At 47.0% G+C, this 25,824-nt stretch overlaps 9 protein-coding genes across 9 annotated transcripts; 4 read left to right on the forward strand and 5 right to left on the reverse strand.

Annotated features, from left to right (window-relative positions):
* Positions 1 to 664: 664 nt before the first annotated feature.
* On the reverse strand, positions 665 to 2,539 carry N7518_008114 (uncharacterized protein; the record flags this gene model as incomplete). The annotated part of the gene is made up of 9 exons (XM_057189041.1): positions 665 to 775; positions 834 to 1,016; positions 1,069 to 1,084; positions 1,139 to 1,791; positions 1,849 to 1,980; positions 2,037 to 2,066; positions 2,118 to 2,132; positions 2,196 to 2,402; positions 2,453 to 2,539. The coding sequence occupies 9 exons, from the start codon at positions 2,537 to 2,539 to the stop codon at positions 665 to 667; spliced, it is 1,434 nt and encodes a 477-aa protein (XP_057040744.1).
* Positions 2,540 to 3,987: 1,448 nt separating this feature from the next.
* On the forward strand, positions 3,988 to 6,043 carry N7518_008115 (DUF3405 domain-containing protein; the record flags this gene model as incomplete). The annotated part of the gene is made up of 4 exons (XM_057189042.1): positions 3,988 to 4,133; positions 4,217 to 4,461; positions 4,520 to 5,096; positions 5,149 to 6,043. 4 exons carry the CDS (start codon positions 3,988 to 3,990, stop codon positions 6,041 to 6,043), a joined length of 1,863 nt encoding a protein of 620 aa, XP_057040745.1.
* A 587-nt stretch (positions 6,044 to 6,630) lies between these two features.
* N7518_008116 (peroxiredoxin family protein) lies at positions 6,631 to 7,362 on the forward strand (the record flags this gene model as incomplete). Its single annotated transcript, XM_057189043.1, has 5 exons — positions 6,631 to 6,680; positions 6,727 to 6,839; positions 6,904 to 7,067; positions 7,127 to 7,273; positions 7,327 to 7,362. 5 exons carry the CDS (start codon positions 6,631 to 6,633, stop codon positions 7,360 to 7,362), a joined length of 510 nt encoding a protein of 169 aa, XP_057040746.1.
* Positions 7,363 to 7,751: 389 nt separating this feature from the next.
* Positions 7,752 to 9,140, reverse strand: N7518_008117 (uncharacterized protein; the record flags this gene model as incomplete). The annotated part of the gene is made up of 1 exon (XM_057189044.1): positions 7,752 to 9,140. One exon carries the CDS (start codon positions 9,138 to 9,140, stop codon positions 7,752 to 7,754), a length of 1,389 nt encoding a protein of 462 aa, XP_057040747.1.
* Positions 9,141 to 12,983: 3,843 nt separating this feature from the next.
* Positions 12,984 to 13,238, reverse strand: N7518_008118 (uncharacterized protein; the record flags this gene model as incomplete). Its single annotated transcript, XM_057189045.1, has 1 exon — positions 12,984 to 13,238. The coding sequence occupies one exon, from the start codon at positions 13,236 to 13,238 to the stop codon at positions 12,984 to 12,986; it is 255 nt and encodes an 84-aa protein (XP_057040748.1).
* Positions 13,239 to 15,865: 2,627 nt separating this feature from the next.
* On the forward strand, positions 15,866 to 17,555 carry N7518_008119 (sugar porter family MFS transporter; the record flags this gene model as incomplete). The annotated part of the gene is made up of 2 exons (XM_057189046.1): positions 15,866 to 15,960; positions 16,025 to 17,555. The coding sequence occupies 2 exons, from the start codon at positions 15,866 to 15,868 to the stop codon at positions 17,553 to 17,555; spliced, it is 1,626 nt and encodes a 541-aa protein (XP_057040749.1).
* Positions 17,556 to 18,357: 802 nt separating this feature from the next.
* Positions 18,358 to 19,003, reverse strand: N7518_008120 (uncharacterized protein; the record flags this gene model as incomplete). Its single annotated transcript, XM_057189047.1, has 3 exons — positions 18,358 to 18,442; positions 18,498 to 18,726; positions 18,787 to 19,003. 3 exons carry the CDS (start codon positions 19,001 to 19,003, stop codon positions 18,358 to 18,360), a joined length of 531 nt encoding a protein of 176 aa, XP_057040750.1.
* Positions 19,004 to 19,621: 618 nt separating this feature from the next.
* Positions 19,622 to 21,055, reverse strand: N7518_008121 (uncharacterized protein; the record flags this gene model as incomplete). The annotated part of the gene is made up of 1 exon (XM_057189048.1): positions 19,622 to 21,055. The coding sequence occupies one exon, from the start codon at positions 21,053 to 21,055 to the stop codon at positions 19,622 to 19,624; it is 1,434 nt and encodes a 477-aa protein (XP_057040751.1).
* A 2,648-nt stretch (positions 21,056 to 23,703) lies between these two features.
* On the forward strand, positions 23,704 to 25,015 carry N7518_008122 (oleate delta-12 desaturase; the record flags this gene model as incomplete). Its single annotated transcript, XM_057189049.1, has 3 exons — positions 23,704 to 23,745; positions 23,810 to 24,581; positions 24,642 to 25,015. 3 exons carry the CDS (start codon positions 23,704 to 23,706, stop codon positions 25,013 to 25,015), a joined length of 1,188 nt encoding a protein of 395 aa, XP_057040752.1.
* Between the last annotated feature and the right edge of the window lie 809 nt (positions 25,016 to 25,824).

Genomic DNA, 25,824 nt, shown 5'->3' on the forward strand with positions numbered 1-25,824 from the left:
AAAGAGCATATATATTTTGAACCCTGCTGAATATGATCAATTATATATACCGGAGTTGAGAGCCTCCTTTTGCACTAGTATTAATGCCGTGTCCAATACCATTTGTTTGAACTTTGCGAAGCAGTAATCGTGCCAGGCGCCCACTGGTACCCCAGTCAACGATAATTTTCGCTGAACGATAAAATTGCAAAATCAGGTACCTTTTGTATAGTATACTAATACAAATGGTACCTAAAATAAAAAACTCTTAATATCCATTTCCTCGATCCCCTACTAAGGTAAGGGAATAATAGGTCCATATATATGTAGGGGATTGTATCAGGCAGGCATAAATTGACCGCCTACTATAAAGACTCACTGTTCCTTTGGCCGCTTCCCATTTTGCAACTTGTGAGCATTTTTTACTATGTAAACAACAATTCAAACACACAGAAACAAGTATGGCAGGCAGAAAATTCAAGAAACGACAGAAATAGCTGATGCCTAAAATCTCGGGCAGGTGAGGTCCCTGATACAATCCCCTACATATATATCTCCGCAATGCACGAGGACATTGGTTTTCTGGTACAACGGGTATTCGAATATCGAGTTTCAGATAGCATAGTAAAAGCGACGTCACATGTACAAGCTCGCCTTTCTTTCCAAAGGCATCTCATTTGATGACTTAAGCCGTATTTTCAATTTGATGCACTGACAACTTCTCGTCGGAAGTGTGTGGTAATCTGAAGTCCGTGTCAAATAGAGCGTCAATTTCTTCCAAAGTTCTCCCGGTCGGCTATTTGATATTGAGTTAGCAAGATCGCTCTCTTGGGTTTCGATGGTAGAGTACTCACATCAGGGCACATGAAATAGACGAAGCCAAAACCCAGCACGTTGAAAATAAGGGGCCAAATCCATATCTTCCCGCCGGATGTTTCGAGCCCGATGCCGCCAGCAATTACTGTCACAAAACTGAATAGCCACTCGCCGAACAGGCCAACTGCGGCTCCGATGTGGCGATACTTGAGGGGAGCGATCTAGGGATATTCAAGTCAGATTAGGCGTGCCGAGCACAGTGAAGAATCATACCTCGGGTCCATATAGCCTAGAATAAGTGTCAACTTTATGCATTGCAAATTTGAGAGCTTTGAATGCTTACCACGGACAGGTAACCCACCCCCAGCCGTACATGAACATATATGGGAACATCATAGCAGCGGCTGCCCATTGGGTCTTTTCCGTCTTACTAGGAAGACCATTTAAAACCACGAAAACAAGCATACAGCAGCTCTGAACGGCAGCTGCAACCAGCATGATTCGACGCCGGCCAATCCTCTCAATTGTAGGAATAGTGACCAGCGAGCCTGTAAATTGGACTGTCAATGCAACAGCAGAAATGAGCGACGATAAGAAGCTCGAGAGGCCGACGTTCGAAAATATTAGGGGCATATAGTAAACCATGATATTAATTCCCATTATTTGTTGAATGGATAGGATGATAAACGATATCCTTATCCGACGGCCAACACGGAGCGGGGTGTTGTCCCAAACAAGGCTTAGCCAGCCGAGTCGGTTCTCTTGTTCCGCCTCAAGCTGGAGGTTCTGCATAATCTCAGCTCTTACAAGCTCCATGGAAGCACTCTCGGGTTGAGCACTATTGTCAACACGATAGACATTGTATAGTCTTGCCAGGGTGATATCGCCTTCAGCAGTTCGCCCCTTTGCATAATACCACCTTGGTGAGTCCGGACAGAAGAAAATGCCAGCTGCTGAAAAGAGAGCAAAGATGGATTGGATGGAAACAGGCAACCGCTTTGACAATTCAACTATTAGTTCACAGTTTCAGCGACGAGAAATTTATAACCTTACCCAGGATAGCTGATTTGACATTCTTGTGAATCCAAAGTCCGCCCAGTAAGATAAAGCGATACCTGCGAGGAGCGAAGAGCAGTTGATCGCTACCTCGGGGCCGCGCTCATTGGCATGAATACTCATCTCAGACTAGATCATTGCATCAGATCAGTTGTAGTTGTCAATAAGAGGAGGAACGCTCGTACCATATACATAGGGACATTGCAAGTAATAAACTGCGAGAGACGTCAGAAAGGGAATAGTCTCGTAAGCTGCACTTGTCTTACCGCGATACCGAAACCCTGTTAGGTAGCCATATGTTAATTTCGAATTCGGGACACGTCGATAAAAGGGCACAGACTTACACATATGACCCGAGCTACGATAATTTGTGCTACCGAGTATGACGCTGCCTGAATGATGCCACCGAAGAATATCAACACCGTGCCGAGTAGGATTGAATTTCGGCGGCCTAGAGGCATACCCACAACCACCACCACAATAGACATTACAGTAGCTGCGAGTGTGTAGGAAGATGCGATCATTGGGATTATCTCCGTCCCTTCAGGGTTCTTTCCGAAGGTCAGCAGAGAAGATACAATACTGGTTGGAGGCAGCTTACTCCGAGTGCATCACGGTATGGTTTGGTATCTTGCACTCCTCCGAGAATTCCAGCCTGGTAACCCTCAATAAGAAAGGCCTGGCTCATTGTAATTAGGGGTAGTTCTCATTGGGCTTGATCAATATGTGGGTGGACACACCAAAGAACAACTCAGCCGGGCAAGAAGGCGAAGTCTTTTGCCCTGGATGGATTCTTCAAACATGATATTCAATGTAGCCAAGACCTCTAGATCAGTCGACTGGATCCTAGTTGATATTGCAAAGTAGTACTTTTACATCTAGATATGCAGGATAGATGCAGCTTTATACATTCTGGGTTCTAGTTGCGGGAGTCAAGCATCAGCATCTGTGGAAGTTGGGTTCCACAGTCAATATCCAACTAATTCCATGAATTTAATCATAATGGAGAATATAAATTTCAATATGGTAGAAAATGTAGTATGAAACAATCCGTGCTCCCCGCTTGATGCTTGACTAGGATACCGGGGTATTTTTGAATTGACCGGAGCCGGGCTGTTCGACTGACAAGCCGGATATGCACCTTAGAAGTCAGGAATATAGGTGCCCATGCCCAGTGATAAGCTCATATTTCATCTGGAGTGTTGAAAACTAAAAGAATGAATGTCACAATTTGCCATTCTGGAGTTTCCATATTATCATCTCGATAATGTTCCAATTGTAATTCAAGTAATCTTCAAGGCGACAATAGGGGAGAAATCCATAATTAAATCTTATTTTATCGTGCGACTGTTTCTTGGATATTGTAAATACTGCAGAGGGTTCAAAGCGGCCACGACAAGGCTTGACGAGGCTTATCTTCGCTTTAAGTTGGTTTCCAAGAAATGGCATGGCAAAATCCGTATGTGATATGTGGGATCCACTCACTTTTCAGTACTGAACCCGCAGGCTGCATTCATTATATGGAAGTTCTCAAATTCTTCCCTTTTATTATACAAGTCTCCGAATCTGCTAATTCTTAGTTAGTTAGTTAGTATAATAACCGACTAATTATATACTGTTAATGATGCTAGCTCCTCTTATATATTAAATTGGGTTGAATATGTTAAGATACCGAGTTAAATACCACGCTAAATCTAGGTGGAGTTGGGCGACAGTTGGTACTAATATATACTAGCGTGTATTCTTTCGTTTTATGTATTTAGTAATTTGTTTCCACAATTCTTCGTTCAATTTAAGAAGAGGCGCAAAAGGATGAGCAGGTTTAGTCTCAAAAGATTGAACTCATTTTGGGATGGTCATAGTTCACTTAGAGCTTCGAGGCTCTTGAAAATCTATCTTTGGCCCACCCCATATTGCCCCATGTTGCCCCATGTTGCCCCCGGGTCTAAGATGCAGTTTTAGTGCCATAATCTTTCCGCTGGATTCCGAAGTAGGAACTGCATGTTTTTATTTTCCTTTTCATTTTCTCGCTCTAACTATCGCATCTCTAATATCCCTAATTATTAATGCATCACTACCACCATGACGACGAATATTGACTAAACCACTTCCTACAAACCACGACCTGTCTTGAAAATGCACGCCATTGTGCAAAAATGCCGGCACTTATTCCGGACTTCTCTAAAGCGCAGTCTCGTTGCAATCGCTCTCGTCATTGCATTTACAATTTTCATGCTTATACCTCGGTCAAGGGAGCAACCTTTAGCAATCCATGCTTCAAGGTATGTCCTTTCACCTGTCCTGACGTCCAAATCGCATGATAGCGAACTTTGACCCGGTCGCTAACACGCTCATCTTTTTACAGTCGAAAAAATGCCTTTTTTCTAGGCTCAGGGCCTGCTTATGATGGGGGTGGTCTCGGTCAGCTTGTATTGAAAACTTCGCACGAATCATCGTCCATACCCTACGACCCGTATCCTGAATATAACAGCGGCGAATGGAACAACACGTGGAAGGGAACCTATCAGCAATGTGTTGGCCCAAATGGTTCAGTCCTGGATCGTAGGGACGCGGAAACAGCGATGAAAGGATTTCACTGGAATCAGTCAGGTCTGAATTGAGCCAAACCTATTCTGGCGCATTGAGTTGAGCACTGATAGCTTTCTAGATTTTCCAGCGCCAATATTTGGATCGTACGAGGCGTGGAATCTCAATCGGAGTTTCTGCGTCGACCGATACTCTCGATATGGAGCATACGGCTACGGAGATCAAGCACACAAAGTACAGTGGCAGGACGTGAATTGGGCCACTTTGCAAAAAGACTGCTTGCAGCGCAATGCAGACCGGTATCAACCTTCGGATATTCGCGAGAAGACATCGACTCTGCACAGGGAGCAAGAGGAAGGAACAGCGAAACGTCATGAGAGAGAGAAGAGAGAGACAAACCGAGACCATACCTCTGCTATCTTCAAACCACGGATAGCTGTGGTTCTGCGCACATGGCTCGACATGGAATACACGAATGATGATCTTTATTATATCCGGTCGATTATAATGGAGCTGTCGCTCTTATCAGGCGCAGAATATGAGGTGATCCTCTTGGTTGATGCGAAAGACACTGAATTGCCTTATCCAGCGGACTTGGACAGTCTTAAAAAGTCTCTTCCGCTAGAGCTCCGGGATCTGGCAGTGTTCTTCAACTCAGAGATACTGGAGGACTGGTACCCAATGATCGGTATTCACGAGTAAGATTTATATCCTCTCTATAGTAACTTCAAGGCGTTGACCCATCTCTAGAGCCATGCTTCAATACTTCCAGCCTATGCAGATTTTCTCACGATTGAACCCACAATATGACTTTTTCTGGCAGTTTGAGATGGATTCACGTTATACGGGACATTTCTACGACCTTCTCCAGCAGGCAACGGAGTTTGCAAAACAACAGCGTCGCAAGAATCTATGGGAGCGCAACTCTTACTTCTATATGCCCGCTATCCACGGGAGCTGGGACAATTTTACCGATCAGGTAGATCAGAGCATGACGGGCGTTGATAGTATCTGGGGACCACGGCCAGCAAAAGGCATCGAGGCTTGGGCTGAAGCACCAGAGCCACCGCGCGCAGATATGGAAGATGAGTCTTGGAGCTGGGGCGTGGGCGAGGAAGCTGACTTGATCACCTGGCTGCCACAATTTGACCCTCAGCATACTGACTGGCTTCTTACTAACCGTATATATAATTTCCGGCAGAGGGGAAGCACTCCGCGCCGGGCATCTGTTGTCGCGATGTCCCGTGTCTCGGCCCGATTACTTCGCCTTATGCATAAGGATACGACTGAGAAAGGGTTGGGACTAGCATCTGAAATGGGCCCTACCTCCTGGGCTCTTTATTATGGATTGAAAGCCGTTCAAATTCCTCAGCCCATTTACCATGCGCACGAAACAAGTCCTGTTGAGCTCAATCTCCGAGCTAATTCAGGCAAGCCTGGTAAAATCAGCGCTGGGCGGAATAGTATCTGGAACTGGAACCAGCACAATGATATCATGATGAAAATATCATACATGTATGGGTCGCAATTTGCCGGAAAGATTTATCGAGCTTGGCTAGGTTACGATGGTGCAGACGACGTGAGTGGTTTCGCTGGTCCCTTGACTTTTCTGTTGAAATTTGCTGACACTACACGGAAAGCATGATCATAGTGATCTCTGCCTGCCTCCGATGTTCTTACACCCCGTGAAGAATACCAAAAAATAGTTGGCTGTCATGGCATGCATGTGTTAAGGATTCATCCTGGTGGGTTCCGAAAATTTGTACAAAACTTTCCCTTTACATAGACTTATCAGAAGAAGAAAGCGGCTCTCGTCTGAAATTTAATGTATAAAGAAAACCGAGGATCGCTCGCCCCTTCACGGCGTCATCTTTGCATCGTTCCTCTCAAACCCAAGATTCCAACGCTTTTCTACATCTAAACTAAGCCCCACGCGGGCTCATCTGGTGCCTATTTGGGAAATTTGGGAGCTTGACCTTTCTCTGTATAGCTCATCATCAATCGTACAGTCATTTAAGTCATAATGTTTATCACTAGAACTCCAAGTTTATATCTAAACCAGCCCAGACAAGGGAGGGTGGATGCCGAGGTCGGCGAGCTTCGCCGGGCGATCACCTCATACATATTAATCAGCTTGCACAGGTGACGTCGAGACATCTTCACCCCGCCATTTCCAAAACCTCAACTTTTTCTTACATATCTCTCATCTCTAATATCCACAATAATCCCAATATGACTACACTCAAGCCCGGCGACTCATTCCCCAGCGACGTTGTCTTCAAGTGGGTAAATCCCGACCCCCTCAAAGAATGATGCTGATTCCTCCAGGTACATTCCATGGAGCGAGGAAAGTGGTGAAATTACCTCCTGCGGCATCCCTATCGACTACAATGCCTCGAAGGAGTGGGCCAACAAGAAAGTTGTCCTGTTCTCAGTTCCCGGTAAGTTGATGTTCATGTCACCCTGTAGCTGAAGTCGGACTTTGTTAACGTGAGTGTGAACAAGGTGCCTTCACCCCAACCTGCTCTATCAACCACGTGCCAGGATATATCCACAACCTGCCCAAGCTCCGTGAGAAGGGGGTTGACATTGTCGCCGTCGTTGCTTTCAATGATCCGTTCGTTATGAGTGCCTGGGGCAAGGCGAACGGAGTCCGCGGAGATGACATAGTGAGCAGCACAACCCCGCCCCACACATTTCTGCGACCAGTATTGATTTTGCAAAATAGCTTTTCCTCACCGATCCCGATGCCAAGTTTTCTAAGAGCATTGGCTGGGCCGATGAGACGTCGGGCCGTACGGGCCGCTATGCGATCGTTATCGATCACGGTAAGATCGGCTATGCCCAGATCGAGACCGAAAGGGGTGTTGTGAAGGTATGGAATTTTAACCTTCGTTTTAGCGATGTATGATGCTAATAGCTCTACAGAAGTCTGGTGCCGATGCGGTTCTTGCTTCCCTTTAAGTACACGAACTATAGAATACCCTCCGATCACTTCCAATCCAATCGCAAATGATATATTAGAAGCGTGTTTCTTTATGAAGTGTTGGCCTACAAAAATACACAATATAAAATTTCGAACACGCTCTGCGGCCTGGGTCAGTGTATTCGTTAAGAATAATTCACATTTTCGGCATGATACCTATCCAGCACTTGAATTGGGAATGAAGAGTGGGAGGTCTGTCGGAGGTCTGTCCAATGATCTAAAAGTTCAAATTCCAAGTCCCGTATCGAAATAGTCGTGAATAATAAGACGCAGATCTATATAAAAAGAGGTTTCAGATGGTATCTATCGTCAAATCAAATGTTGGAATATGCAAGCCTGGAGTTCACTAATGAATAGAGAGAGATAATCAAATATGCGACAGTGCACGGTCGTGAAGATGCAACTCCAAACCAGCATTGACGCAGTCTATATGCAAAGGTTCAGCAGCCTGATATATTTTGTCCTTAACCACAGCAGGTAATTCTGATTCGGAGCTGGCAACCTGATCATCGTCATCCGACGGGATGTTTTGGAATGCACCCTCGATATCGACACGCTTGAGTCGAGGGAAATGAGTCTGTCGGATTTTGACCACGCTCTGTAACTGGGAAACCAACATTCCCAGATATCGCTCCTCACATCCTTCAATGTACAGAGTCTCAAGTGACGGTGGTAGACACTCCATGAGAGGCACGGTTGGTTCGTTCTGGTATCGAATGTCCAGAAGATTTGGCAGTCTCACGCGCACTTCTTTCAAGGCGGTGAATTCGACGAGGGAGCCGAAGCACTCATCGTGGGATTGGTTCAATCCAGCAGCGGTGAACGGGTAGTGGCTTCCATAGTGGTCCAGCCAGAGTATTTGCAAGCTTTTTTTGCTGTGAATCAAAGACCGATGGAAGGCGGATGGCTGGTAACCATGCGAAAGGATGTGCGAGTCCGAGTGCTGGTATTTAAATGACTTCAGTTCTGCGCATGAACTAACCAACATCTCCATGCCATAGTTCCCACTACTTGCTCGGAAATCAATATCAGTGATTGAGGAGAAGGCAAGGCGTGGCTTCTCATAATCTGTCGGTTCCCTTGTGGAGCTAGGATCCACTACAGAGTTGGCTGTGATAGCACGAACAGACGGCAGTTGGAAAAATGACAGGAGCAGAGTTGCTGATAGTTGAGTCCCACCTTCCAGGTGCTCGCTGTGATCAAGATCTTCCCGGTGGTGCAATGAGACCTCGCGTAGGTGCCGGAAGGCTGGCTGGACGGAAAATGGCTGTTTGCAGTCCACGGCCCTTTGCATGATCTGATCCAAATAAGGAGACTTTGTCGTATAGGCCAGTGAAAGCTTCCTTAGCTGACTTAATAATGGGAGAATGAGCGCAATCCAGGCGTCAGCGAGGCCTTGCCCGAGACTTTGGGCCCATTGATCACTTTCGAGCGTTGAGCATGACACAGCACCTAGCCATGCCACCAAAGATGCTGAAGTCTGAATTTCATTGCATTCATCTTCCGATACGCTTCTTGCATGCCAGTCTGTTATGTCTAGCTCCCGAACGGCCCGCGCCAGTGCAGGTCGTTGCAGTATTGCATGCAGGAAGGAATTGGCATTTTGCCAATGGTAGATGGACGCCTTTCGATATAACAGCGGGAGGAAAAGATTGTGAAAGTGATGGGAGACAAAGACGAGGTTCCGTCGGTCTGCTCTCTGTTCCAGCTGCTCTCCTATCAAGAGAAGTACGTCATTAGGAAGTACCAAGTCCATGATAGCACATTCGGATAACTTCAACAACTTAAGCCAAACTGAATACCGCGGGTAAACAGCGAAGAAGATAACCACGAAATTAATTACAGATTAAAGCAACGCTCAAGTATTGTATTCAAGATCGATTTTTATCGCAGATTTGGCCACCTGCGGACTTCTGGAAGATCAAACTTTGATCCGATCCGGCCAATGCTAGGGCACCATACCGAAGTCGGTGGATCTACAAAAAGCATCGTTTCCACATCTTGAAACCGAGTTAATTCCGTTTGTCTGAAGGTTTGCCGCTTGTTCGGATTCTAATTCCGACTGTGCTCATTAATCGATATCACAGATCTCAAGGAAATTACGTTCTCTACGGAATTTCCCATGGATGGGCGGGAAGTGTTTGGTTTGAGCGCCAGAAATTGACAGCCCAAGAGCCACCTAGGTGCACGGTGGTGCAGGCGACGATACTCTGTACTGAAGATGGTGTCCTAGTCATATAGTCATGGCGTTATGCTTTAAGGTATAGACGGTTCTTATCTACATCGCCCCAGAGGGAATAAAGGCCACGAAGAGTAGCAATTAGGAAGATATTAAATGTATATTGAGAGGCATGGGAATATAAAAACTGACGATGATGAAGGTGAATCAGCCCGAGTGGGCTCGGTGATGGTGACCGAGAGAACGGAGGATCGACCTGAGACATTGGACGCACCTACAAAAACAAGGCAAGTAGAAACAAATTGTTAAAACCCCAGAGTCTCTGTCTCTCAGACTAAACCATGTTAGCGACACGCAATGCAATGTCTGGTGTCCCTCGTTGATCAACAGATCGCCGCCATCTTTCGGGCATTTCGACGTTAGCCCCCGCGGATGCCGCCAGTTTCGTTAATGATCTTTCAACCCTAGACATCCGGCTTCTAATGTTGTATTATGTCTTATGGCACTCTTATTTATCCGGTATTGGTTCCATTCGGACCCAGAGACATCTTGAATGTGTAGCTAGGTGAATATGCTTCAGCGGCTCACCGGGAATGATGGCTCAGGGGTTATCACCCTGGGCCATTGCCATTAGCGGGTGCCTATGAGTTGGACATCGTGTAACAGATCGTGGGTTTGTTATTGAAAACAGTCGCGGGGAGGTGACACCGCGTACAGCTTTTCCTCCGCGGTCGGCCCAAGGTAGAATGTGGTTGTCAGTTTTCATTGAAGATATCCGTTCATCGCGGGCGGTAATTTGGTAATTGCGGATGTACCAGTAGATCTAATGTGTAAGGTGGTAGCAAAGCATCGAGTAGTGGATCATGGTCTGAAAGAGAAGATGCTTTATTTGAGATTCGCGGAGAGAATAAAGGAAATTGAGGAAATGGGGATTCTCGTAACTGTAACGGGGAGGTCTATATGTACGGATAGCTATGGTCACGTGGGCGGTACGCCGTGAGGGTAATACCCTACATTTTGATCCCCAACGCCACAGGCATCAGAAATTCAGATATTGAAGAGGGAAATGCACGATGGGCAACCTGGCCATGCAGGCAAGACGAGAACGACACAGCAATACCAACCATACAGGACGGTCAGCTAGCAAGCATGGGGATCACATAGACCGCACCATAGTATACAATCTCCTAGTGCGCAAACATCTCGCAATTTGCTTCTCATTTCTGGGGTGATGACTCATCGCCCCCGGTGTGGATTCCCTCAAAGTGGTCATTGTCTTCCGGACCGGGAAGTACGTCCACGTCCCCAAATGTCGGACTCAATGTTTTCATCTCTAGGTGCATCAATGTCCATCCCCTCCATGAAGGCAACCTTGTCAGACTCGATCTCTTCCTCCTTGGGTATATCATCGATGGCCATCCCCTCCGTGGAGATTGCCTGCAAGGGCTGCACGAGTGGTGCTCGAGTCATTTATACATATAGCCCTAGAGAGTCCATGCCATTGTTAACTTTTTTAAACATTCAATTATTGGATGTAAACCGTTATCTTTGACTGCTGTTTAGATGGCTGTGTTTGGTTGTTTATTGGAGACAGAGGGTACTACAATGCTCCACCCGAGACGGGTCTAATGGCGGATTACCTAGGACATGTGACCATTCACTCACCATCAGAATAACATTGAGCTACTTCAGTTTATATATGGCAGATAAGGAATATGAGTCGAATGAGGCTTGGATCTGGGGAGGACAAACTTTCTAATCTCAATATTGAAGAGGGACCCTGCCACGGGGGACAGGTGTGAGAGCAGAGTCACTAGGAGTAGTAAAGTGCTAGAGAGGAGAACACCATGGTGTGACTACCGAGAAATCAGGTAGCCATAGTCTTTCGTAAACGTAAGTTATTAAGAGCCTGTGAATCTAGGCATCCTATCACTTATAACTGCATAACTCACTCTTAACTTACAAGACAAAGTTGGGATAGAAGGGAGTGTATATATATACACAGGAATTGCTTCCTTTCTCTCTTTCTCTTCTTCAACCTCTCATCCTGCTTACTCGGTATGTACACCCTTTCCATCAAGTCTATCATGTTTCCATCAATTTAATGGCTGGAGTTCCCCTCAATCTTCAGCATAGAGACTCCCATGACCCAAATTGCGAATCAGTCCCGCAACCCGACGTTGTACAGTGACACATGGACATTGCTTCAGCCCGATACCTCAAATTTACCAAAGCCACAAGGACGACTTCTCAATACAATTCACCAGGTCCTTACCAGGCTCCAAGAATGGAGCCAATCAGTAAACCTGGTGGAAATGGGGAATCGACCTATGACTATGGGATTATGGTGTTTCCTTCTCCGAGTTAATATCGACTGGCTAGTCGATATAGTGTCTATAGCAATACCGAAGTCGGTTTTGAAGGTATTTGAAGATGAAACGATCACACTGGAAAGCCTTCTCGCGCTCCCAGCCCCCTCCCAGTCAATTGACGAACATGGGATCTATCTCTCAGTTATTACTGAGACAGAGCAACATGGCAATACAGTTTCAATATATGTTGGATCAAGTGTGGCAATCAGAGTGCGGATTATCCGTCACAAAAGTCCCTCACTATGGGAAACACACCCCAACTCTCCGCTATATCGTCTCTTACGGCAAGGTGTAAAGGCTCAATTTCGTCTTCTTGCATCATTCAAATCTCCAATCGAGAGAGGGTATCTCAAGTTGTTCGAGGGGGTTTTCATTGTCTTACTTGGAGGCCTCCAAAAACCTCAGTACGAAACTGAATGGGTAAAGGACAGTGCATGGGGGTTATACAACTAGATTGCAAAAAAAGTCGAATGGCGGACCTCGTTCAAAGGGCTGAATGCCGCATGGCCTTTAGCCCAAGGCTTTCGAAACCACGGCTCAAAGGAAATATCACCATGTGCCCACTGTGGGTACTTGTCGCCCGTACCAACCTTCCGTACTAGGTAGTCGGGCATTCTGTCCCTTAGGAAAATACAACTCTCTCCCTCTTTCATCGCAGCCCTACAACGTAGTCCAATCAAATATAATAGATCATACCAGCTACCCGTAAACGACCACTCGAGGTAGTGGCGCATACGGTGACACACTGGTAGCTCAGGGGAATGATGATGATGCATTAGCTAGCTACAGCAGCGGGGTAACTAGTTACATTATGGTCACGTGTACCCCTCTGTGGGTAACATCTGCCCCTGCTTGAAATCCGACCGCCCCGGTCGGCGTGTCAGTGCGATAAAAAAGAAAGTGATAATAGTAAAAAAGAAGGGGGATCTATCAGCGCTCCTGGCTTCCGGGAGGCTGAGGCTGGGGTATGGGCGTTCCTGGCTTCCGGGAACGTCATTGACCCGGAAGAATAGCAGCAGCACCCTGGGTGCCGGGGTGTTGCTACCGCTCAAGGGGCTCTGGGTTCCTGAGTACCCTCGGACGAGTTTGTAATGATATTGGGATTCCCTGTCTCCCAGTTATGGCTAAGTTCACGGAAGAGTTGGGTCGCGGGTCCTTTAGAGCTCTCGATCGCGTCTGCGAATGCGTTCTGTCCTGCGATAAAGCGGAGCGCGTCTCTGACTACTGCTCTCTCTTTAGGGTTGTGAGCGTTGGCTAGCGCAGCTTGCGCGTACGTTAGCAATACGGGTAGACACGTAAGCATAAATAATATGTCTGCGTCTGTGTCGGAAAGCCTATGTTGGCGGATGTTTTGTAGGAGTGCCGAGGCGTTTAGGCTTGCTGTACATGTCTGCTTCCGAGCTAAGGTGCCGGGCGTACGGTCTGGTGCCGTCCTCGAAGTATAGCAGAAGCTGGTATGAGAGCGAGATTGCTTTCTCTAGGCGTTCTCTATGCAGTGCCCTTTCGCCTGTTACCTGTGGTGGCATCGAGCTCTGTATTGGTTGAAGGTGGGTCGCTTAGGACAAGGGGCGGGGTGATCGCTTTTCTGCTGGCTTGACTGCCTGTTTGGATCGTGGCTACACTGGGTACCAGTGTCGCCTAAGATATGGCGCAGCACCGGCTGCCAGTGCTGCAAGTTAAAATTTTGATGGAAAAAAACAAAACTAGGGTCCTTCGTCAAAATAGGAGCTGCTCCTAGATCGGAACGGACATGCTACCAGATGACACACTGGTAGCTCAGGGGAATGATGATGATGCATTAGCTAGCTACAGCAGCGGGGTAACTAGTTACATTATGGTCACGTGTACCCCTCTGTGGGTAACATCCGGGTTCTAGTTTGCTGAGCGTAGACGACGCAAAGTCCGTCCGAATCTAACGTACTATGGCTTGCAGCCGGCTTCTATCCTGTAATGACCCTAATACGGTCCAGATTTGACTTATGGCCTGCAGCTGGCTTTCGATTCCCGTGGCTGACCGTATACGGTCCGAATTTAACTTGCAAATACCACTGGATAGCCCGAATAGATCGAGGTTATGTTAATGAAAGACCATTTGTCACGCTAAATTGAGGTGGCAGCACCTCGGGCGTATTGCAGTTTTTAGATTACCCATAAAGATCCTATCAGATACGGTTGTGGCAACATCAAAGCAAGCTTAGAAACACTGTCAGAATCTGGGATGAAAACCGTCATCCTTGATACAGATGGGTCACGTGATTGACCAGGCTGGTTTTTCTGCAAAAAACCAACTCAGTGGTTTTTCGGGCGAAAAACAAGGAACAGTAAGCCACACATGATATAAATGTAACGCTGGTAGTCTGATCGTCAAACACGACCTTGCAAAGCTTGTATAGACAGTCTGGACAGCCAGGAAGGATTGATCACACCAGAGGCTAAGTCTGAAGCTAGCAAATTTGAGGGGGAGATGCAACCGGTTAGTTAAACGCAGTTTCCCATCTCGATTGTTGATCCTGGACTCTGCATAGATTCTTGGCCTTGTAGTAAAGGTAGATGGAGGTGTATCACATTTTCTTGCCGGCTAATAAGTGAGCTGGGATCAGCAGGCGGCAGCAGACGGCAGCAGACGGCGGGTTGTTGGTTTCAATTTGGTAAGGAAACTATTCGCACCATATTATTAGACATGTGTCGAGTAAAAGGGAGAGGCGGGAGGAAGTGATGCATTGTTCCCGCCCGATTTTAGCTCCCCAAAGGGGTTCTTCCCACGTCATTGATGGCCGGCGCAGGGATGAAGGAGTCGAGTTCTAAACGACCGGTTCTTAGTGGTCAGCAATTGGCGTGAGAAAACAGCCCCTTTGTTTCGGGATCTTACCCCGAGACCGCGTGTTTGAATCTGGTAACCGTAGCCCTGAAGGTGGGCTTAGCGTCTTAATTACAACTTTGTAGGGGGCGCACTCAATTATCCAGCCACAACCGCAATGTGGCGATACTAGCTATGAGCCTAGAATATGAGATGGAGGTTCAACCTAGCAGAGCTCCTGGGAAGAATGGTTCAGTGTGATATACCAGTCAATCAGCGTTGAAAATTGCTTCCAGTATCCTGCATGCTAGTCGGGTCGTACTATGGCCACGAGTGTCTTGGTCGGACAAACAGGCTCTGAGGGCGTTGCATGCATGTGCCGTGTTACCAAATCATGGCGGGAGAGGCGTGTTGTGTTGTCAAGGAGGTCTGACCACCCGCCTTTCATAAGCCAAGATCGACATCAGCACAGGGCGCGTGTCGGCTCTCATCGAGATGATGATTAGTGCTCAGTCTTCTGTGACGGAAAGTTAGTTTTGAATTTTATGTCTTGTAGACAAAGGAGGCCAAATCAGGAGACAGCAAGTCTCATCCACGGACCTTCCACCACGACCCTTGAACAAGATAGGCAAATGTCCGACGACGCGATGATACCATGTGGCTTGAGGTGACATATAATGTTACATATAATATGGGGCTCACTAGCATCTGACCACAAACTAATTTGATATCCAGCCGATAATCCGTGACTTGGTGACTCGGAAGCTTCCAAGGTTGGCTTTGGCAGGTCATTATCGAAGTTGAAAAGGCGGGTTTCCTTCTATAGTATTTCCCCACTAACTACTGACTCTACGTACTGGGTATTAATTTGCATATTCATCTGTACAGCAGTGGGAATCTACTTCGTATAATGCAGGTAGTATTCCGGGGAACCCACTTTTCCCCGCATCTCCGCATCTCCGCGTTTTCAGGGTTCTTTTTAGGATTTTTGAGTTTGCTCCTTTCCCATTCGGGGTTTTATTGTATTTTATTTAAGGATCGTATCTTTAAAATCTCTCGCCCTTGCTCTCTATCCCTTCTTCTTCTTTCTTCCTCCATCTTTAATCAGACTCTCTTGTGGAACTTCATTAGTTATGGGTTACAAGATAACTAATATCTATGTCATCACCGCGGTGGCCGTCATCGGCGGCGCACTATTCGGTTTTGATATCGCGTCTATGTCCGCCATGTAAGGCTTCCCATTCCTTGGAAATATCAGATTGAGGCTGATGATCACTGACTATCTCTGGCAGTCTCGGCACCCAGCAGTACAAGTGTTTCTTCAACCAAACTGGCACCAATGATAGCAATGAATGCGGTGGCCCTACCTCTTCCACTCAGGGTGGTATCTCAGCTGCCATGCCTGGTGGCTCCTGGGTGGGCTCCCTAGCTTCTGGTTTCGTAACCGACTATCTGGGTCGTCGCGGGGCCATCCAGTCTGGCTCAGTGATCTGGTGCATTGGTAGTGCCATCGTGTGTTCATCTTTTGGAATACCCCAGCTTGTCGTTGGCCGCTTTATCAACGGAGTTTCTGTCGGTATACTCAGCGCCCAAGTGCCAGTCTATGTCGCCGAGTTGGCCCAGCCCAGTAAGCGTGGACAGGTGGTGGGAGCACAACAGTGGGCGATCACTTGGGGTATCTTGATCATGTTCTACGTCTCATACGGCTGTAGCTTTTTGAAGGGCACCGCTGCATGGCGCGCTCCGTGGGGGTTGCAGATGGTTCCCGCTGCCCTGCTCTTTGGCTGCGTCTTCCTATTGCCAGAAAGTCCACGTTGGTTGGCCAAGAAGGATCGTTGGGAAGAATCTCTTGAGGTTCTGGCGTCGGTCCATGCCAAAGGTGACCGAAATGCGCCTTTCGTGCAAGCCGAATTACACGAGATCCGTGAAATGGTCGAATTTGAGCGCAATAACAAGGATGCCTCATATCTTGACCTTTTCAAGGGTAATATGATTTACCGAACCCACCTCGGTATGTTCACGCAAATTTGGTCTCAGCTCACTGGTATGAACGTCATGATGCTTTATATTACCTATGTATTCGGTATGGCCGGCCTCACTGGAAACTCGAACCTTATCGCATCCTCGATTCAGTACATCATCAACGTGGTGATGACTGTGCTAGCTTTGGTGTTCATTGATCGTTGGGGCCGTCGCACTCCGCTTTTGGTCGGTTCTACCCTCATGATGGTGTTCATGTTTGCCAACGCCGGCATCATGGCATCGTATGGCAAACCAGCCCCACCGGGTGGTCTCAACAATACTCCCGAACAGTCGTGGGATCTCTCAGGGTCCCCTCAGGCCGCCAAGGCAGTCATTGCTTGCACCTATCTTTTCGTCGCCAGCTTTGCGCCAACCTGGGGTCCTGTCAGCTGGATCTACCCCCCTGAGCTCTATCCCCTTCGCCTGCGTGGCAAGGCTGTCGCTCTTTCAACGTCGTCTAACTGGATCTTTAACTTTGCCCTTTCCTACTTCGTCCCTCCCGCTTTTGAAAACATCAAATGGAAGGTCTATGTATTGTTTGGAGTCTTTTGCTTTGCAATGACTGTCCATGTCTTCTTCGCCTTCCCTGAAACAGCCGGTAAAACCCTGGAGGAGGTCGAAACCATGTTTGCCACCCCCGGTCTTACGCCCTGGAAGACGAGTGTGCAGTATAAGCATGTTCGTAGGCTGGAGAAGGGAGATATTCAGTCCGACAAAGTGGCAGACCTCCGCGCAGAGGAAGGAACCGTCCAAGCTCCCAAGACCAATGAAAAGGAAAGCACCATTTCGCACGTCGAATAGGTACCTGGCCTCCATAACTTGGTACATTATCTCCGCGTGTTTCTTAATTGGAACCAGAATCATTACTTTGTCCACGTGGAGACACGCTTTGCCAATATGATGAATTGCTCTTAATATTTCCGAAGAGTTTGACCATCCCCCACAGTCTCCTGAACATGTCTTAACTGCGAAATATTAACGGGATCCCAATCCCTCATGCTTTTGTTTGTGTTCAAACCATAATTTGTTAATACCAAGATGAACCAACCGCAATCTTTACTACTCTATGCTCAAACTATTACAAATTCAAATTCAACTTGGACATGCGATATATCCTCTCTTGTTTCTGGTCCTTTCACTATGTAAACAGCACGCGTTCCCCGCATCAGACGCCTTGCTTGCTAGGTCGTCAGATTGCCCGGTTATGGTAATAACTTGTACGCATTCATTGGTAATTAATAATGGTTTAAAGATGACCGCGATAGCAGTAGAAGCAAAGTGGAGAGTCGTGGCATAGTAAAACTCGATTTTGCTCAGGTTCTTCCTCATAGGATGACACATAAGAAATGATCATCCATAAGTACTAGTAAGCTACGGAGTAGTAATTTTCGAAGTAGAAGTGTGCCGCAAGTACAGGCGGAATTTCATGCACTCGACTTAAAAACACTCAACAATCTGTAAACGTTGCAAAACAATCTATGAATTAACTGAATCAATGCATAGGAATAATTCGAAGGACCTGTTAAGGCCTTCCTACAAGAGCCGAGTTGAGAATGAGCTATTATTAGCATCTAACCCTACTATAGACTTTATCATTATTTACTCAATCATCTAAACCGGGGCAATTTTCGCTGGTCTCCGCGGTTATTTCGTCGTAGGGGCCTGGGAGGGTCCAAATGATGTCGAAACTATATTAATGTTAGAGAAGTCGAGCGAGAACTATGACACGGGTTGAAGACTGACCTATCGTCGGGATAAGATGGTGCATCCTTGACTCCCAATTTCTCCGCAATATCCGTAAGTGCATCGTGCTCCCAGCAAATCAGTATGTTGACCAAGCCTTTGCCATCGTATCCAGCAACCACGTCCTTGACACAGCCCGGATCATCACGGTCGCAAGATGTGTCGACGGTGAGACCGAGGTCTTCAGCTAGCGGCTCAACGGTGTCGAGGGGACGGGCACGTTTGCCATCTGTGCCGTTCATGTTAGCCCTTGTGCCGAAGCTGCATGGAGAGAGGACATAAAACGTACTGCTCTTAGGCGTTTCCGCCATAATATGGGTGATATTATACCCAGAATTCTTGCCGAACACTTCGCGGAGGCATTGTGCACGTTCGAGCCCTTGTGCATTCAATCCATTTCCTCCGTCACTGGGTTTCTCTCCGTGTCGAATGAGATAGACAGTGGGATCGCGTGCTGCTGCAACAGAAGCAATGGCTAGTATACCGTAAGAGAAAAATCCGAGCATGATGGCGGATGACTTGGAGATGCTAGGATGTTTATCTCAGAGTACGGAGTAACCTTGGGAGTAACATGGTTATATACTTTGTTTTGCACGGGTGGTTTGATTGCACGTTGTAATCATCTGCTATAGAACGAGTTAAGCGAAGACCAACCATTTTCGTGACCGACAGCCCATGTAAAATCCTTGAGATGTGATTGGGCGATGGTTGGCGCTAAGTCTTATGGGGGAAATTGGCCGGCCCGCGCGACAAAAGACCGTCGAATGGAGCCAGTCAGAGTAGCATCGAACTTATTATTCTTCACATCTTGACTACAAAGGGAAACTCCTGTTTCTGCATTCATTGCTCATAAGGGGAAAGATGAGCGACATACCGCAATGGACAGTCCCACCCCCGCCCGCGGTGTTTTGAAAGCTGCAAAACAGCATTTGAGAACTAGACAATGGTTGAGCACGCAAATAGAAATGGTAAATCCTCGCTGTCTTATTGCAACCACAATTATGCTAACTTGGCTTCAAATTGGCACACAAGCCAGAGTGACAGGTCGACTGCGTTCGCTCTTGTCGCTGACCGACATATACATTTTCCTTCCCATGGAATGTACGGGGTAAATAATGCTGACTTCACAGTTTAGCAGTCACCTCTAATCCATCCGCTGCTCTTCGTAGTGACTTCCAATACTTATCCTTTCGCTGGAGAATCTCGAATCCTTGTTCTGCCCATCGATCATCCCAAGGAGGGAGTGTGTAACCACCCGTTCCCGGTGCTGGGGGGCCAGCCAAATCGGTCAAGAAATCGAAATAGTCCTTGAAGTCAGGCTTGATTTCGTGGAACAGGGCTGTATGGCCTTTGTGTTGGAGTCTTTGGACCTCCCAAAGATCCTGGTCTTGTGGCGTTGGCAAGGATGCTGCATTTCTACCAGCAAAATATCGGGCAACGGCAACGGCCTGGTATTCATAGACCCGGAAGCTGATTGCAGCGCGGACCTGGCCGACGAGAGCCAACGATGGATCCCCGATCTTGAAAATATGCTGGTAAAACCCTGCTGCCCGGTTGTTTGGGGTGACTGGATTTGGAACAAGGAATGGATAGGACAACTTGTAGCCAGTGGCGAAAATGATCTTGTCCACGCCCTCCAAAAGGGTGTTGTCGGAGAACACGACGCTTATCCCCTTTGCCGTTGCTTGGATCTCTTTGATCGTTGGTCTAGCATTGACGTTAGGTAGATCCCATGCGGATTGCAGCGCCTCGTTCTTCCCTCTCTGGGACAGCTCGAGAGGGCCTTTCACAATGGCATGTAAATCCGCGACAAGATCCGCCGAGGAGACGCTGCCCCCGACGACCACAACACGCTTGTCCACATAATCGTCTGCCTTTCGGAACGCCTTCGAGTGCTCAAATACGGTCGGATGGCGCGCGAAAGCGGCACTTAGCCCTGGAACGAACGGAACAAAGGGCACGCTATAATGCCCCGATGCAACAATCACAGCATCGAATTGCTCTTCCCACCAATAGTCCTTGGGGGTGTTACCATCCCCGTGGCCGGATTGACGGAGTGTCAAAGTCCATTTCTGGTCTCGCTTTTCAACCCTTTCGACTGTTGTATTGAGCGAGGCAAGATGAAAATAGTCTTGGAACAAATCTTCTAGGTATTTTCTCACCACCCCAAATGGTCGGGTTGGGTTGGACCGCCCTAAGTGTCTAGTTGACGACGCCGAATTTATCTCAGGAAAAGGGGTGTGCGTGAAAGCCATGACTTTTGCGCCGACGTTGCTGTCAAGGCCCTCGTAAATGCCTGTGCGAGACGTTACATCTTCGGGAGAAGGAGATGTGAGCAGCGGGAGACGACTTGGGATTTCATGATCTTGTTGACTAGGAGACTCTTGGGACGGAAACAGATCGGGAATGTCATCGTATTGCCAGATTCCTCCAATGTGGCCCCGTCGCTCGAATAGACGTATGGTCTGGAAAACATTCTCTTCTTGCAAGGCTTTGACGGCAGAGATACCAGATGGACCGGCGCCGATTACAGCAACGCTTTGATACCGGGGCGCCATGACAATAAGTCGTCTTGTGGAGCGTCTTTGAAAGTGTAGAATATGTTCAAAAATTAAATTGCCGTCTGAGAGATGTCATCGATAGCATTCGAGCATCTTTTAAATCGTGGCTGTAGTATACAAAAGTAAGCGATGATGTCAAAATACTCCACCGTGTCGGAATCGCGGCTGTATGTTGCAGGGTGATTGTTCATTGGGAACTACCTGCAAGATGTATTTAGGCTGGCATTGACGCCATTTGAAATTGAGATTGTTATATTTTTCATCCAATCAACATCCGCCCTGCTAGTAAATTGTGTATCTTTTGGTGTATACGGAGGATTCAATGTTGCCGGACGAAATCCTCACCGAGGGAGATTGGAAACAATGGCGGGGTCGCATTGCGAATAGGGGAAGTCGGATCACGGAATTTGAGACTTCATGATATGAGAGATGTCTCAAAACTCATTTGGCACACTCAATTCAAGCTCACTTGGTTCTTTCCAATATTTCGTGTCACTCAGTGTAAAGGGAAGCTTTTGCAACATCTTTGCACTCCTGCTGTTCTCTCTCTCGGCGATGAAGCTTTTAACCCCTCTTTAATCGACACCTTCGATGCTTCTTGCGCAATTCCTTCCCCCAAAGTTTTGGAGAGACACCCGAGCGCAGTTCAATCATTTCGAACCATGATGACAGCGAAGGATATCCAGGCTCTCGTAGCGGTATCGAAGATGTTATGGCATCAAGGAGGTATGCATAGCCCATCCATTTGGCATCAGCGAGATGCGTTTTATTGTCGCCCACGACCAACACATAGTCCTCTTCGGGTACGGTGAAATCGTCTTTTGTGTGGAGTAATTGTCGGGCTCGAATGTGGATGGTCCGTGCAACCCCACCAAAATCACCATGATCCCGCCTTTGCCAACAAAAATTCAATATCACGCGTCCGGATCATATCACGCATCTCCTTGTCGCTCCATTCCTAGCTGGGAAGCGATGCCGGAAAGGCATTTGACGGAAATCTAGATTTGCATATACGGAATAAACCGCTCGGTATGACGTTGAAGGATACTTGTTGGGGTGAGGATAGCGAGGTGTTCGACAGAGCTTCCATTATCCAACCCCAGCTTGTAGATGTTGCTACAGGTAAATTGAATAAGAGACCATAATCTGGCCAATATATTTGCAGGGGAAAAAGAGAAAGGCAAGCGTTGGCTTTTTCCCCTATAATTAGGTCACGTGCATGTATGTGATATTCCTGGTCGTCTGATTATTATTATTCCCTTGACATGTTGGCTGTTAAGACAGTTGTACTCCGTACACAGGCGATAGATAGAGTAAAGAGGAAGGTAGGCAGCCCAGGTAGTTTTGCAATCCCATGGGTCATGCACATGGAATTCGGTTTATTGTGGGACGCTGTTCTTATATTCAACCGGGGGTTGTCCGAAGAAATGAGGGCGGTGTGCTAATGCCATCACGTGCGTTCTTACTCCGATCTCCTCCCTACCGAGGTCTTCAAAACTTAACTTTAAATGAGGTAAGTACGGGGTATGGAGTATTGAAAAAGGGCGATAAAGAACTCTGGAGGCTTGCCTAGGCTCAGGGCTTATACACGATATGGACAATTAAAATGCTCTACAGCTGAAAGTATCGGACCAGAGCGACCCGAGTGAAATGACACGTATTCTTGGTAGCGTCACGATGGGGCAGATGTTCGCAAAATTGAGAGCTCATTGTTAATCATGATCATTGAGCAAATTGCAGTCGCATCTATCATCAATCAGAGAGTCCGTGTACATTGTAAGCGATGCCTAGTTAGGTACGGGTTTGTATAACGTTATACAAAAATAAGCTTAAAATAGAGTCCAATACATTTCCTCCAATAGCCGAAGTGCTGATCATGCCCTGTCATTTGGTGAAAAATCCCGAGCTTTCTTAATCAATTTTCAGACAACTCATTAGGATGATCAAAGAGTGCTTACGCTTTTTGCGATCGAGGGCAGTGCTGTTTCTCCTGCCCCTGACAGAGCCAGTAGGACAACGCGAGAACTGCCAAGCCCATTATTAAGTTTTTCTCTTTATTTTTTCCCAACCTTTGCTTATTAGTGGATCCCTAGATTCTACCGAGGTCGAAAAAGGGGTGTACGAGACTTCCCGCGCGGTGGATAGCCTTGGAGGGCAAACGCCGAAATATCTAGCTAGGGCCCGAATGGTTTAGATTTTGCTGTAGGGTTCTCGCATGGGATAGTATCCGATATTGGATTCGACAAATGCCCTCGGTTTGGTGATTAATTGTATCGGCCACAAAAGTTCCAGCGGACTGAAATTCCGTTGGGCCCCAGAAACGTTGAAAAGAAAGAAAGAGGCTAGTGCAATGAGAATCCGTGGAACAAGCGCGTCCATCCGTTAGACGATGGCCCAATCAGAAGGCTGATCCCCTGTCAGTGCACCGAATTTGACAGTGTTCTGGAAAAGAATTCGAAAAAGGGGATTGGTCAATGTTTTTTTGAGTTCCGACAATCTAGAGCTCAATTTTTTCGAGCCTAGGGGATACTTTATGGGGGCGAAGGGGGCAGGGAAAAAATAAAATAAAAGACAGATGAAATAAAACTACTCTCAGTCCTCTACATATTTTCTTGTATCTGTCATCTTCAATTTTCTGCTTCAAAATGGCTGTGACACAAAGGCAGCCTGTCAAACAGGCAGAACAGGTACGGTATAACGCCAAATCATTCCAATAAACAGTGCACATGTGCTAATCTTCCGGTCCTACAGCAGACGGATATTCCCAGCTTGCAATCCCTCAAAGATGCAATCCCGAAGGAATGTTTTGAATCGTCCCTCACAACCTCCCTCCTCTACCTCGCTCGAGATTCTATCTATTGTGCAGCTCTGATATACGCTGCCCTCCATATCCACCTTCTCCCTTCTCTGCCTATGCGAATTGTTGCCTGGGCCGTGTATGGGTTCTTCCAAGGCTGTGTTGGCACAGGACTATGGATTCTTGCTCACGAATGTGGCCACGGCGCCTTCTCAAAGCACCAAGGGATCAATGATTTCATTGGCTGGGCTACACACTCCTTCCTGATGGTTCCATACTTCTCATGGAAGATCACACATGCTCGTCACCACCGCTACACTGGTCACATGGAAAAGGACACCGTCTTTGTCCCCTGGACCGAGGATGATTTGGCGTCGAAGAGAAATGTCAGCGTTGAGCAGTTGAAGCACCTTGCCGAGGAGACACCCATTGTCTCATTTGTCCAACTTATCGGACACCAATTGTTGGGATGGCAGATGTATCTCATCCTGAATGTGACTGCCGGTACCAAGAGTGGCCCGGATGGAAGCGAGAAGGTGAAGTTTGAGAGCCATTACAACCCATCGAGCGCAATCTTCACGGCCGCTCAGTGGAAGCTCATTGCCTACTCCGACATCGGCTTGCTGATCATGGGCTCTATCGTGTGGTACACTGGAACTATCATCGGAGCGTGGAATGTCTTCTTCCTCTACGTTGTGCCATATCTCTGGGTTCACCACTGGCTGAGTACGTCTTTCATTCCCATCTTACCTGAGATCCTAGAATGAGAACTAACCCAATCAACAGTTGCCATCACATACCTTCAACATACCCACCCCGAGGTTGCTCACTACACTGCCGAAGCCTGGACTTACACCAAGGGAGCACTGGCTACCATTGACCGCACAACCGGCTTCATTGGCCGTCACTTCTTCCATGAAATCATTGATTACCATGTGGTCCACCACCTTTTCAGCCGCATTCCATTCTACAATGCAGAGAAAGCCACCAAGGCCATCCAGCCAATGCTCGGCGAAAACTACCACGAGCAGAAGGATGAGAGCTTCTTATATTCCTTGATGGTTACCTTCCGCAAGTGCATCTATGTCTCCGAGAGCAAGGGTCGCGCCAGTGGACAGCCCGGAGTTCTCCACTTCGTTCTCTCAGATGAGAGCAAATAAAAAAAGGTACTGTCAGGTACCGGTAGAATAGTCATTTTATAAAATCATAGACTAGATTTCGATTATACATCCTTATCATACCACAGGAACTTGTGGAAACAACGATATATTTCTCCGCTATGTCTGATTATGTACGAGATATGGTACACAATATCATGTTAAATATAAAACAAGAATTGTCTGAAATGCTCATCGTTCGACTATATTATACTAGGGTCTTTCATGTCAAGGATAGCTAATATTCATGCAAATGATTTTATAAAAGTCTAAGGGTAAGTTTTATGGACGCCTTCAGAGTCGATATTCTTATAGGTTGAAATTTTGAATTGCAATATTATTAGAGGGCTCCCTGAAGTCTATTCTAAAACTCGAATATAGGATTAAATATATAACTTTATTACATATGCTAGGTTATTAGAAATTTAAAACAAGTTATAATACTAAAACTTCTAGGTTCTGTATTTCTTGCCCTGTCGGAGTCGACATTTAAAAACCTCTTCCGAATATGATGCTGGTTGGCGACCTTGAAGTGGACGACATGCTAGACTGGGCGGCAGATACTGAGAGACTAGCTGATGGGCGAGCTTTTAGGTAATTATTCGAGTGCGAGGTTGTAAGATGCTACTGCTATACTTGGCTTGCTGGAGTGATAAGGACGAATGACGGGGACTTGACTCCGATGGTCTGGCGAGCTGTTTGTGCGAGATCTTGCAAGCAGGTGCTGTGGACGGTAAGGTTCGCAATAGTAAAGTCTGCGATAACGAGGTTGATGGGAAGCAAGAGCGATATAATACTACGCATGTGCTCAG

The sequence above is a fragment of the Penicillium psychrosexuale genome (genome assembly GCF_028828465.1).
Source record: "Penicillium psychrosexuale strain IBT 29551 chromosome Unknown utg000004l, whole genome shotgun sequence".
NCBI classification, from domain to species: Eukaryota; Fungi; Ascomycota; class Eurotiomycetes; order Eurotiales; family Aspergillaceae; genus Penicillium; species Penicillium psychrosexuale.